Raw genomic sequence first — 13,727 nt, forward strand, 5'->3', positions numbered from 1 at the left:
GTTGTCATGTTGCCTCCATCAGTACTGTGCTTACAAGTCTGTGTCCATACCACCTCAATTGATGATCGTATTCTATTATAATTGACACAAAGTCTTGTTCTATGTTAATTATTACATATTCATCCGAAAAGTATAATTGGTCGTATATCATATCCCACATTCCGCGTATATCCATCACCCTCAACAACACAACTCAGCCAAGACAACTCAGTTCGCACCGCCCTCGCCACCCTGAGGCTCAAGGCAATCCAGCCTGTAAAACGTCCACGAAGCTCTAAACACAGGCCTAAACTGGGCCTGCTCAAACGACCCGGACCACAGCTCGCACAGCTGCTCAACGGGGTTGAACGCAAACATGGCGCACCCGTCGGTCTCTTTGCAGAACGCGTAGCAGCCGGCATAGTTGTCGAAGCCGGAAAATTTGCCAATCTTTGTTCCTGAAGTGTTTGCGTCGCCGTCGAGACCCCAGCCTGGCCTTGCGCATGTATCCTTCCGATCATTGGCAAGGCACGAGGTCGAATAGTAGTACCACTCAGCCCCGGGGGTGTTATCGACGCCAATCTGCTCCAGCGTGCCCTTCCACGTCTCGCACTTGTTGCGTGTCGGGTTATACGCGAGGGTCGCGCAGTCGCTCTGGGACTCGCAGATGGCGAGACACTCGTCGAGCGTCTTGTCGTCATATGCTTGGATCTTGACTTCCGCGAGCTTGTCGTCCGAAAGGTCGTGACCGGCGCCGCCGAGGACTGCGCACTCTTCAGTGCGGATTGGTTCTCTAGAGGTGATCGTGGTTGAAATTTCTGTGCTTGAAGACTCGACAGTTGAAGACTCGGCTGTAGAGGTGGCAGTTGTCAACGTCTCTGCAGTTCCCGTGCTGGTCAAAGTCACAAATGTTGAGCTCGACACATCTGTTGAAGCCGTTGTAGTGCCAGTAGAAGTTTCGGTAAAAGTCTCAGTAGACGACGTGGCTAAAGTCTCCGACGAAGTCAAAGAAATCTCGGAAGAAGAAGCCTCGAGAGTGGAGCTTGACGTAGCTGTCAAAGACGTTGCAGATCCAGAAGAAGTCTCGGTAGATGACGCGACCAACGTCTCTGAAGAGCTGAAAGACGACTCAGATGAAGTAGCCGACAAGGTTAAACTTGAAGTTAGAGAGGCCTTGGGTATACAAGGACCAGCATTGGCGCCAATGGCGGTCAAAGCAACGAATGTAACGACCAGAGACTTAATACAGCCATCTTGTCCAGTGAACGAGAGACAAAGAGTAGGAAGAGATGAGGGTCGTCAGCCGCTCTCATTCCGTCTCTTCCTCCCATTATATGACCTCTGGCTTTCCCAAATTACCCCTGTTGATCTTCCAGCCAAGACATCTCGTCTCCTGCGCTATCGATCACTGCAGATGCTTAGAACCAACAGAGCCTCACAAACGAAATCGATAGTTCCTCAGGTCCCTCTCGGCCGAATCAAATTGGCACACGCCACCGGGCGTCACTAAGCTAAGAGCTCCCGGGGGTGGCTGGACTAGTGAGCGTTTTTAAACACACCGTCCGATGGAGTGTGTGTGCAGAGAATGCTATTGATGTTTTCTTTCTGTGACAGAATGAATGCCCAGAGATGATGATGATAGTAGAAAAAGAAGAACCGAAAAAAAGCTCCCAAGTCTATCCAAGTCTAGAGTTGCTTTGATGTAACAAAATGTCAAGGCGGCGTCTTGTCTTCAAACTGTCCGCCAATCTTGTACCCCTCCCCATGTAGGTTCTTCCGCATGCATGCATCTTTCCTGTGCCTTGCCTTGCTGATCTCGTCGATCTTGTGGTTCATTCCAGCAAGCAAGAAAACTAGGTTAATCTGATGACAGTGGATGTAAAAAAGAAACGGTCTAATAGGTATCCAACGAAAATGCAGGGCCTTTGATCCTTAGGTACTGTGTGTGGCCTGTGTCCCTGATGCTAACTTGAGCCTTTCCTTTCTATGCAAAATGTCCAACATCATTCTCGTATGTCTCCTCCTCCTTGATCCGTCGTCAGCCACGACCTGATTTTGTGTGAACGGACCATTCAAGCTGGGGTCCGAGGTGATTGGTGGCCGTTGCTCAACCCCCCCGGAGAGTCCGGGGATGAGCGGCTGTCTAGGTAGAGTAGTAGTCCGATTCAGGCGGTGTCGTGCTCGTGGGTTGGTTTGGTTGTGGTGAATCGTTATCGTCGTCAGAGGTACCCCTGGTCGCCTCTCGTCTTGTCCTCGTAACATCGTTAATCGCCATGTCTGCGGTGTGGCCGGGGTAGCGCATGACCGCCTCTGCTCTGCAGTGCAGCTGACATGATCCTCGCGAGACTTTTCCGGTTCCTAGCTCGAGCTCGAGTTCGAGTCCATCTCCATAATCTCCATGGCCCAATAAGGTAGCTCTCGTGCGAGGTCTTGGCCGGGGATGTAGTCCTCCTCGCTCGAGTCAGGTTCCTCGAGCTCATCAATGCGCGCGGGGGGCGGGTCGTGGAATAGTAAGCTGGTTCGCTGCAGCTTTCTCCGCATGCGACGTGCGCTCGAGCCGACGTCGTTGACGTCTAATGCCTCACCGTCGTCGTCCGAGTCGCTGAGTTCGCTATGCGTGCGCTTTCCAAAGCTGCTGCCCATGCTCATGCGGCGGAACTTTCTGAGCTGCTCACGCCGCCTCAGGAATGCCGACTCCTCGTCAAATTCGTAGTCGCCATCCGCAGCCTGTTCATTGTCTGAAGTCTCGTTGCTGCAGTTGAGGTTCTTGAAATCCTTGACCATGGTTTTATGAGCCTTTCTGTGCCGCGATCTTGAGCGACTGCGGTTCGACTCAATCTCGGTGGGTTGCAGAACATCGAGTCCCTCACATTCAGGGTCCATCGGGTCAACATCCTCGAGAACAAAGTTGCAGGTGGCTGTGGCCGCGGTGGTAGCAGTGATATGCGAAGTCTCGGCCTCGTCTGTAGCACCGGACCTGTCAGAGTCAGAACCAGAGTCAGATTCAGAGTCGTCTGAGTCGCTAGAGCTTTCAGCATCATCAGAAAGATCCATGTCAGACTCATCCGCCTCGGAAGCAGCAGCTGGCGCAGGACTGTTTGTTAAGCTGCGAATGCTTGGGCTCCCCGAGTCATCGTCATCATCATCATCATCATCATCATCGTCGTCGTCGTCTGAGTCGTCTTCGCTGGTATCGTCGAGCATATCGGACGAGGAAGATGAGCGAGGACTCAACTGCTCAGGGCCCAGGTTGGGCTGGTAGCTAAACTGGTGACCATTTCCAACAGGCTTGATGTTGGGATCCGTGTCAAGAGGCTCAAAATAATCATGAAAGTCAGGCTGGCGCCGAGGTTTTAGACTGATCTTGCGGGAAAAGGGCGGCGATGTGGTGGGGGTCTCTGGTGGCGAGTTCGGGTCGGCGGCGGTGAGTTGTTGTTGGTCCTCAGCCTGAGTTTGAACCTGAGCGACCTTGAGGTTTGGCGTAGCGGGCCGCCGCCGGACGTTTTTTCTCGGCATGCTGGCTGACTGAAAGATCCAAAGACAAAAAAACGTATATAATTTTGGTAGGTTGGCCGAGTTGAAAGTAAAGTATTGGTGCAAGTGGCGGCGTCCACCACCTGACAACCGACGGCCGTTAGGTGTGTACGGTAGAGAAAAGGACAAGCCCGAATCCGAGACCAGACCGTCGGCGGGATCTTATCAATCGAGTCCCTTTGGTTGGCGTGGATGTGGGGTAAAGTGAGCCCAAGCCGATCCGGAAGTAAATAAATAGTGATTTAATAAGGGCCGGTGGGAGGATGAGGTACCGGTCTCGAGTATTGGATGAGAGGGAGAGAGGGAAGAGGATAAGAAGGAGACAAAAAAACGGCAGAAAAAAACCTGCAGCCGTTTTGCTGTGCTGTGCTGTGCTGTGCTTTGCTGGACTGGGCTGGGCTGGGCTGGCTGGGCTGGCCTGCTCTGCTGCAGTCTGGCTGGCTGGCTACTGCTGGCTCTGCTAGGATACTACGCGGGGCTGCCAACAGAGCATCGCAGGATGCAATGCACCCAAGTGGCCAAGTCCCAAGTGGGAGTGAGTGGGATTGATTGGGAGCGGGTGAGGGGGAGGAGAGGGGCGGTCGATTGGGTTCGATTGGGCCAGGGCTGAGCGGGCTTTTTGGGGGGGCGTTTTTGGGCCCTCTTGCGCTGGGCTGGCACTGGACTGGACTGGCAGCAGTGGAGGGCAGCGGGGGGGGTAGAAGAGATATCGAAGGAGTAGAAGAAAAGGCCCTTGTTCGAAGGTTGGGCCTTGTCCGGTCCCGTTTTGTTGATCAGCCTGGGCTGAAGAGACAAAGGGACGAAAAAAATCAGTGGCAGTCAGTCAGTGACAGACAGAACAGCACCAATGGCGACGGGAATAATGATACGAGTGGCAGTGACAGTGGCGATGACGATGGGATGCTCGTTGTGAGACAACACCAGGTGGTGGTAGCAGTAGTAGTAGCGATAACAGCAGTAGTCAGGGAGTCAAGACCCAGAGGAGAAATCTCCAACACGGAGAGGATGATATTCGGCTTGTGTTTGGGGTCATGATAATGTCTCGAAAACTGAGAGAGGGTGCCGATGTTTGGATCGAGCACTCTTCGCTTGGCGGGGTGGGTGACAAGAGTCTCGTCTCTCGGAGAGATCTTGTCGGTTCCGCTTATCGTCGATTGAAACGTTTCTTTGCCTACTGCGATGGGATGGACCCCAAAAACGATGTGGGCGCCCTTGTACTTGGCAGGGTCTTGTCTTGTCTTGTGCGTCGACAAGATGAAACGGTCGACGACGACAGGAGAGAATAAAGAGGTTGCTGATTCCTTGTATCTTTTTTTTTTTGTCGTTCACTTGGAGGGGATCAAGCGAAGATGACAAAAAAAGAGGGAAAAGGAAAAAGAAGAAACGACAAGAGAAAAAAAAGAGGAGGGGAAGAAGGAAAAAAAGAAATGCAAGTAAGATGGATGGCGAGCGAGCAACGGACGGAGGGGGACGGAGGGGAAGCGGCTTGATAGGCCCCGCAGCGTCCAAGAAACTTGAACAAGAGCAGCAGAGAAGAAGTACAGTACCGCAATGGTACTGCGATGGTACTCGAAGGTCCAGCCAGATCTTGGCCCGGAGCGGACGATGGCGGGCGATTCTTGCTTAAAAAAGGACTGGTGATGGCGATGATGCGACCACCAGATGACCTGCCTGGGCAATCTATTTGGCAGAGCAACCACCACACAATCACTTGCGTCGTCGGGTCGGGGATGAGGCGAGCGGGTGGACAAGGCGAAGCAGACTAACAGTAATGCCTCAACCGAGAGAGGAACAACAACAAGAACTAAAACCGTCGAGGGGTATGGGACGGTATGGGATGGTATCTCCTGCTGGCCTGTTCCTTGAGGTCAAAAAAGAGAAACTGGCACGAGGGAGCTCCAACTGCAAGGAAGGCCCTGTCTCTGAGGCTCAGCCCTTTTCTGATTCGGGTTTGGGCGGGCCTGGCGACGCCGACTGATGTGATGATTGACAAGACGTGAGAAAGCGGCCTTTTCTCTTCTTGCACCTTCTCGCTCTGTCTGTCTGTCTTCCGATTGCGGGACGGGAGAGAGTGGAGGAAACGTAGCGCCGTGACCGGGGCCGGGTTCGGGTCTGCAATGTGAAAAAGAGGAGGTTGGGCGCCGCCTCCAAGTGGATTCTTCTGTCTCGTCCGGTGGAGAGAAGATGGAGATAGCTTCGGCGGGATGTCTCACTGACGTGAGGGGGGGAGGGACTTTTTTAGAGTCAAAGAAAGATTGGGGGGATGGATGGATGATTCAGATCGAATGTCTTGGGACGAGAGATTCAAGGTTGCGCTTGTCAGTATTTGACAGGCCTGCGATGAAATCTCACGTGCTTTTGTATGGATCGGAGGAAGGTGCTCGGGATTTTGAGGAGACGGAGGCAAACCGAATGTCTCTGGTATCACTCGGGCAGGATTTATGCGTACGATGGATATTACAGCTGTTGATGGGGGAGGGGCTTGTGGCAGCCAACTGAGGTACAGTATCCGTATGTGGATAGAGATGGATGGATGGATGGATGGGTCAATGTGAAAATCGAGTCGACCAGACTCGATTGATTGATGGTATCTCGAAAGATGAGAGATGGAGGTTCTCGACTTCTCACGCACAAACAAGGCGTCCTCGCTTTTATATCCATCCCACCACCTACATCTACCACACCAGGAAAACTTCGGTAGTTCGACCAATATTGAATCACAAAAAAAAACGAGGCCAGCTAGCTTTTTTCTCTCTTTCGTCTGGAATGCAGGAAAAAATCATAGACATTATGGGCCGGCCCGCTGTAAATCCCCTTGCCCAGGTCCAACAAGTCTCACTCTCGTGGATATCAGTGGTCGAGCCTTGTGTGATGGGATGGGCATGCCAGCGCAGACGCGGCTCGGCCAAGGATTCCTGGAGATGCGGAAGCGAGTGGGACACGAGATTCAAGCCCTTGCAGAAAGGATCCCACAAGAGACGTCTTGATAGAATTTTTCCTTCTCAATTATTCAACGGAATAAACGAACAACAGAAAAAACAACTCTCTAAGCGCCCTCGTGGACCAACCCGTTGGCGCCGCCGGGGGTTGGAGAGGAGGGGGGGCATCACCGTCTTCAGCGCTTGGGCAGCAATGCTGAGGGCTTCCTGGGGTTTTTTTTACACTCCCCACACATGAAATGTCGACTAACAACTAAAACAACCGAGTTCGAGGGTGACATGGTTAGATTTAGCCTCTTGACACGTTGTTTTGTATGACTCTTTTCTTATCCGCAGATGGAGTACATTAGGCGCCGTGAATGTCAAAAAGAGCCCAACAAGCAAAGTAGGTAATTAGAACGCGGAGCCGTTTTTCGCAATGCAAGAATGGGATGTCTGCGTTGAAAGGTTTGTCTGAGCTGGCAGGGCACACTCAAAAAAACACGAATAAGAGGCTGCTACATATGCCATCCCTACTTCTTGTGATGCTTCCATCTCAACACCAAGCAAGCATGCAAATAGACGGAAGGGTCCACGAATGTACTTCTTTAAAAACACCTTACCCAAAGAGCTAATTAAAGCAAAAAGAAAAATGTACCGTCCGCGGATCGCTACGGTACCGATACCCATTCTGCGGTACCGAGGCGTTGTTCCCCCCCAACGGCGCGCGCGCGCGCCCCCAGTCAATCGTCATCACGCAGCAGCTGCGTCTGGAATCCCAGCAGAGCTGACGGAATGGCATGGTTATCTCGCAGATGCGAACGCGCGCTGCCTATCGCGAGGACACACGTCTGATGCCATCATTGTGTAGCAGCCACTTCAACTGTTGTGCGTGAGGCCAGCCCTAGGGTTTTTGATGTTGGTGGTGCGGTGCGAGGAGAGCTAAAAACTCTCGGTTATCGTTTCAGCTTGGGGATGCAGACTGACGAGAGACTGATGAGGTTGTACTAGATGCTATGCTGTGAGAGATAGCCTCGGCACAGATGCTTCTTGACGGGTTGCCGAATTCACTCAAGATTTGATATACGTACCGAATACTTGAGGTGTTCGAAATGACAATGGCGAATCGCATCACCATGCCCGATTCTGAAAAAGATTGCTTTAACAAAACTCCTCTACTGTAATAAATGTGATATATACCTTATCGCCTGCGTATCTCGAAAAATGACCAAGATCGCCGTCCCCCGTAGCCGAGTCCGGCGAGCGGAGCCAAACAAGCCCGGCCTGCCCCGCTTCCCCGATAAGCACCGGCGCCGATGAAACTCTAGCCGCTGAAACAACATGCATTTCAATCATCACAGACAATTGCATCTCCCACCCAACGCGCCACCAATTTCACAATGGTAAGTTGAACACTCAAAGACATATACAAAATCATTGCGCAATTATTTAACACTTGTCACTTTTTCAGGCTCAAGATCCAAAACCTCCAGGTCGCAAACGTGGCCGCCCTCCAAACGCGTCAAAGCCGACCACCAGCGCGTCGCAGGACCGCCCCGACGAGTACGAAGCCGACGTCGAGGAAGCTGCGCGACCAAAACAGCGAGGACGACCCAAGAAGAGCGCCGATACCGTCGAACAGTCCCCGCCCCAGGAGGAGGCTCCTAAAAGGAAGCGCGGTCGGCCGTCTCTAGACTCAAAAGATGGTGCCGCGACAGCAGAAGCACAGCCCAAGCGGAAACGCGGTCGGCCTTCGCTCGAGAAGCAGCGGAATGAAGAGGAGGTTGTAGAGGACGCGCCGAAGCCAAAACGAGGGAGGCGCCCGAAGCCCACCGAGGAACAGCAGGAGGAGCAACAAGATGAGGATGAGGTTGTAGAGAACGCAGAGAAACCAAAGCGACGCGGGCGTGCAAAGCCCACCGAGGAAGAACAGAATGAAGAGCAGCAGAACGAGGAAGAAGTGGTAGAGAACGTTGGGAAGAAGAAGCGAGGCAAGCGCACGAAACCTACCGAGGAAGAGCAGCAACAGGACGCGGACGAGGCTACCGAGGGCGCAAAGAAGCAGAAGCAGAAGCGAAAAGCGCGTTCAAAGGCGACAGAGGACGAACAGCCCGAGGAGGAGCAACAACAACAACCACGCAAGCGAGGCCGCAAGGCAGCCCAGCAACAAGAGCCAGAACCCGAAGAAGCAGGGCCTGCGCCCAAGAAGAGACGTCGACGCGAAGCGCCTGCCGAAGAGGAGCCCGAGGAAGAGCAGACTGTTCGACAAAGTCCACGAAACTCTTTGCGCGATCTCGGTCCTGAGAGTGTTCATAACAAGGGTGCCGAGGGAACCAAGTCGAAGAAGAAGAAGGGCAGAGCATCAGATACACGAGAAGAGGAAGCGGGGAATCAGCAAGATGAGGCACAGCCAAAGAAACGCGGTCGTCGGAAGGGATCGAGGCCATCAACAGAAAATGCAGAAGCAGCCAAGGAACAGGAGCAACAAGACAACACCAGCAAACGTCGTCGCCGTACCAGCAAAGAAGCCGCCTCCTCTTCAGATGAAGAACTCCCATCACCGCCAAAGCCATATCCTCACATGGCCCCTTATACTCGCACCATCAAATCCTCAACCATCGCCGCAAAATGGACGCCCCTCACGGGCGCATCCCTCCCCGCCGCCTCATCCATTCTCACCCTCGCCCACCAACCTATCCTCCAACGCACATCATCAACCCGCAACCGTCGCACCCATGCCTCAGCAGCACTTCATCTCGTCTCACGCCGCATAGAGCGCAAGCTCGCCCGTGGTCTACCCTTCCCACCCGCCTCTTCATCCGGCGGTGCGCGCACGGGGAGACGAAGAGGCGCAGATGCCGACGGTGGACGTGCCCTCGAGCTCGACTTTGAAGCTGTGCTAGACGGGAAGACGGCGTTGGAGAGACAGCTTGTGCCAGCGAAGCATGCGGTTGAGCTGCTCCGGGCTGAGAAGGCGAGGATGGAGCAAGAGTTGGAGAATGACTATGAAAAGCTGCGCAAGCTAGAGGCTGACGCGAGGGCGCAGACAAGAAAGCGAAAGGATCTATATCGCAAAGCTCACGTGTTGGCGCCTACATCGCAACCTCTGCCGAAAGACCCAGACAACACCATTACAACAGATGACCGTGACTCTTCAAGCAGTCTCAAGGCAAGTCTATTCCTTTTCTACAATCATGAAAACCAGAGTCTAATGCAATGCAGCATCTCGTCGATACACCTCTTGAACCGCTGGCTCTACAACTCGCCGGTCACGTTGAGAGCATCCGCGGTAACCTCCAGCAGGCTGATGGAGTTGCACCTCAGCTCGCACGCACAAAGGCGGCTCTGCAGGACGTGTTGCATCGGTACTTGGACAGTGGAGCTTACGAGCAGGTCCTTCTGGGATAGGCTTTGTGTGAATTATGTATGTAATGATGAACTGGACTGTCCTCGGTATGTGACGAGGAGTGATGAGGCGTTTGGGGTTTGACTTGGATGGACTCTCTCAAGGATGAGATGAGATGACAAGACATCGCACGTATGGAGTGCTTTAGTATGAGGGACTCAATTATGTAGACTGCGTTACGCCTGAACGGACAATACTACAGCATACGCGGTTTATCAACACAACAGATTTGCATATCAATGAATACAGTGCCTAACTGGGTCAATCACACTTCACACATCACGATTGTTCACTGGCAAAGTACTCCAAACCAGACATCCCCATTCACAGATATGTACAGCGAAGGCTAAAAGATGTATATGACAAATAAACAACCCAAAGACGCGGAGCCTAGTCGACGGAACCAAACACTCCACGCAATCATAATCCTGTATCTATCCATCTAGAGAGAAAAAAGAAGAGGCGCTTCCCGCACCCATCGTAGGGCCCCATTTGTGCAAAAGAGGTATTCGAGAGTTTGTTGGTGGGCAAGATAGAGAGATCATGATATTCATTGAATTGGTTTTGGAAGAAGAGGCAGCAAAAAAATTGTGTAAAATTGTCATACATCCAGGAAAGTGTCAACCCGCCTGAGGAATCCTCCCTCCACTAGATGCTAACCAAGAAAGTGACCAAAATACGGGGTCATGTACAGGATTGGACGGCATATACATGGTCGTCAACGAGACGCTTATCGGAGACGGCGGGCAAAGCCGGTGGGAGCAGCGTAGCCACCGGTGGGGGTGGTACCGTTGACGGGGTAGGGGACAACAGTGACGGTAGCCTCGAGGGTGGTGGTGGTGTCGCACTCCTCATCCTCGTCGTCATCGTAGTCCTCCTCATCATCATCAGAACCGGAGCCGGAACCGTTGTCGGAGCCAGAGCCAGAGCCGCTGTTGCCGCCCTTGGGGCCCTCAGTAACGGAAGCATCGTGGGAGCCCTGGGTCTTGCTGCCCTCACCGCCGACGGTGACGTAGACAGTGGAGGCGGGAGCAGAGACGGTGACGGTGACTGTCTTGTCCTCGCAGACAGAGTCCTCGGAGCTGTTGCCAGTGGAAGAACCGTTGTCGGGGGTGTTGTTGCCAGTGGACTTGCCGTCATCACCGTTGCCGGTGGAGGAACCGTAGCTGGAGCCGGGGGTCTTGGTCTCAGTGGAACCAGCGCGCTCGACAGTCTTGGTCACGGTGCCGGTGCTGGTCTTGGTAGTAGTAGTGGTGGGCTCATCGGGAGTGCCGTTGCCCTTGCTACCATCGCCGGTCACCTCAGGGCCAGCCTCGGAGCAGGGAACAGTGATGGTAGTCTTGATGGTGGACTGAACGGTGGTGGTGACGACGCTGGCATCGGTACCAGTGCCGAGGGTGAGGGTGACAGTCTTGTCAGTGACAACATCGGAGGTGATGGTGGTCAGGCTGGTGGGCTCAGGAGCCTCAGGGGACTCGTCGCCAGCGGTGACGGGAGGGTAAGCACCGGTGCTCAGGGGCACATCGGCAGTCAGGGGGGCAGTGATGGTCTTGCCGGTGATGCCACCAGTCTGAGCCTCGCTGATGACCGAGGAAGAGATGTGGCCAGCCTCGGTGACGGGGCAGACAGTGGTGGTGAGAAGGACGGTGTTGGTGACAACGTAGGTGGTCTTGTCGGTCTCGGGGAGCTCGTCCAGGGCGGTCTGGTCCCGGGCGGGGCAGTTGGTGACGGTGGGAGCGCAAGAGGTGATGGTATGGACCTCGGTGGTCAGGACAGTCAGGGTGGTGAGGGCATCATCGGTGCCGTTGTCTCGGCGGAAGTGCATGTGGCGGGGGTAAGAGTAGGCGTTGGCCACGGCGGCAAACATGCCGAGGTTAGCGATGACGGACTTCATCTTGGATGTTGTTTTGGATTTGCTGGGATTTTGCGGCGTCTTTAGTTTCGTCTATGTCAACGATTGGAGGTCTTCAAAACAACTGCAGAAGTCAATTCCTTAGTTGTGAGTGGCGAGCAAGACACAGTTTTGCTTCACGAAAGAAGGTATAAAGTTGGAATGGTGAAAGCTGGTATGTGCAAGGACTGTAATGGCGAAAAAGCCGGAAAAGAATGGAATGAAAGTCACAAAAGACTGAAGGAGTGTGGTTGAGTGAGATAGACGAGACTGAGAGAAAGCAGAAATAAGACCACAGATGAGGCAGGAAGCGTTAGATATTAACAGAAAACGGAGTCGGGGTGGCACAACCGGGCTGAACGCCTCTTTTTAGCTCTTTGCTTCTTCCAAGGATCAGGAGTCAAACTACAAACACCGGACTGCCAAGAAGACTCGCGCATGGGGGGTTGCGGTGGTCCACCGGGAGGCCCCTTGGATTTCTTGGGAGGCAGGGCCCGGCATCTCGATGTCCCTTAATCAGGGTGGAAGTTGTCAATCCCCACCGGGGAGAGCCCAGTCAGCCTCGGGGACGGTGGTGACTGACCCAAGGGTGCTGAGAGATATCACGGACGGCGGCCTAGGAGTGGGCAACCTTGGTGGTAGCGTGGGCGTTTGCACGGAGGCGACGGGCGAGTGCCAGGACGAGGACCCTGCACTGGAACAAGGGTGGCTTGTAGGTGAGACCATGCTGCTTGTTGCTGGTTGCTGCGGCGTCGGTGACTGGCGGCTGTCTAGCTGTGGATGTCCAAGCTGGTGGATGTCAGAGCTACAGAGTCACCAACGGTTGGAGAGGGCGGAGGGTTCAGATGTTGGTGGGGCGCTTGGCACTTGCCCAAAAGGGTTTGGCTCAGGGGCCTAAACGCAAGGGTCCTGAGGGTTCCAGCTGGGGTGTGAGACCGGGGGCTTGGGGAGAAGGTGCCAGGCACTGGGAGGAGCGGCGAGGCCAGCCATCCATCGTTGCACCCTGCAATTTGGACCATGGCGAACAGGCAGGTCCTTTGGTAATTGCGTAAAGGACCCTGTCAGCCAAGGCGCAGTTGAGGGGAACAAGGGCGGTTATTCTGGATGATTCTGAAGGAATAATTATGAACAGACGAAAGAGAGTTGTGAACCCATTTCATCTCGTGCAAGGGAAAGAGAGATCTGACTTTTTGTGCCTGTGCCTGCCTGTGCCTGCAGCAAGGAAAGAACTGTTCCTGTTCCTGCTGCTGCTTCCTCTCCACTCCTTCCTTCCTCCATCCTTGCCTCTCGCGCCACCACGTCACTTTTTATGCAGGTACGGCGCAGAACCTGAGACGCCACGCGGGCCAATCGATCAAACCCACAACGCCTCCCGAGACTCTGATTGTCTGTGGCGGCCGCCACTTGAACAAGAGAGAATCTGCTTGTCTTGCAATAAAAAGCATGCCCAGATCCTGTGATTCATGGTTGGATTGTGAGCCATTTGCAAAGTTGAGCGTGTTTGTGCATTATGTGGTGAGACTGCACTTCTAAGCGGTCTAGTCTAATTCTTGTCCATGCACACCGATGCGATACGATGCGATGCGATGCCCCTTGAGAAGCACCATTCATTAAGCTTGTGCTACCCTTTACAAGATTGAGCAACATGCTGGAAATGCCCGACGGATCGCTGCCTTGATTCCGTCTTTTCTTGTATCCCCTGGCGCGATGCTGACTGCAGGGAAGGACGACACGAGCTGAGCTTCCCGGATATCTAGGTTCCATGCTACACGCTGAGAGCCTCGTCTGTGTCTTCTTGACGTCGCACAGGGTTCCTTCTGAAGCATCCCCGTCAACTACAGCTGCGACCGCCATGTCATCTCGGCTGATGCGCGACCACGGGGGGCACATCACTCCGGGAGGAGGCCAAGGCGGCCGGCATCCGACAACACATTGTACATTGTTGGCTGGAGTCTAGAACTACTAGCCAGCTCAGTGATCAGCACGTTTTCCATGCCGA

General features: G+C 53.8%; 4 protein-coding genes across 4 annotated transcripts; 1 reads left to right on the forward strand and 3 right to left on the reverse strand.

The window, feature by feature from the left end:
• Nucleotides 1-207: 207 nt before the first annotated feature.
• On the reverse strand, nt 208-1,232 carry NCS54_00666800 (Hypothetical protein; the record flags this gene model as incomplete). The annotated part of the gene is made up of 2 exons (XM_053152117.1): nt 208-1,135; nt 1,213-1,232. 2 exons carry the CDS (start codon nt 1,230-1,232, stop codon nt 208-210), a joined length of 948 nt encoding a protein of 315 aa, XP_053008092.1.
• Nucleotides 1,233-2,337: 1,105 nt separating this feature from the next.
• NCS54_00666900 (Hypothetical protein) lies at nt 2,338-3,495 on the reverse strand (the record flags this gene model as incomplete). The annotated part of the gene is made up of 1 exon (XM_053152118.1): nt 2,338-3,495. The coding sequence occupies one exon, from the start codon at nt 3,493-3,495 to the stop codon at nt 2,338-2,340; it is 1,158 nt and encodes a 385-aa protein (XP_053008093.1).
• A 4,336-nt stretch (nt 3,496-7,831) lies between these two features.
• On the forward strand, nt 7,832-9,839 carry NCS54_00667000 (Hypothetical protein; the record flags this gene model as incomplete). The annotated part of the gene is made up of 3 exons (XM_053152119.1): nt 7,832-7,834; nt 7,903-9,600; nt 9,654-9,839. 3 exons carry the CDS (start codon nt 7,832-7,834, stop codon nt 9,837-9,839), a joined length of 1,887 nt encoding a protein of 628 aa, XP_053008094.1.
• Nucleotides 9,840-10,567: 728 nt separating this feature from the next.
• Nucleotides 10,568-11,731, reverse strand: NCS54_00667100 (Hypothetical protein; the record flags this gene model as incomplete). The annotated part of the gene is made up of 1 exon (XM_053152120.1): nt 10,568-11,731. One exon carries the CDS (start codon nt 11,729-11,731, stop codon nt 10,568-10,570), a length of 1,164 nt encoding a protein of 387 aa, XP_053008095.1.
• Nucleotides 11,732-13,727: the final 1,996 nt, after the last annotated feature.

The sequence above is a fragment of the Fusarium falciforme genome, chromosome 5 (assembly GCF_026873545.1).
Source record: "Fusarium falciforme chromosome 5, complete sequence".
Lineage (NCBI taxonomy): Eukaryota > Fungi > Ascomycota > Sordariomycetes > Hypocreales > Nectriaceae > Fusarium > Fusarium falciforme.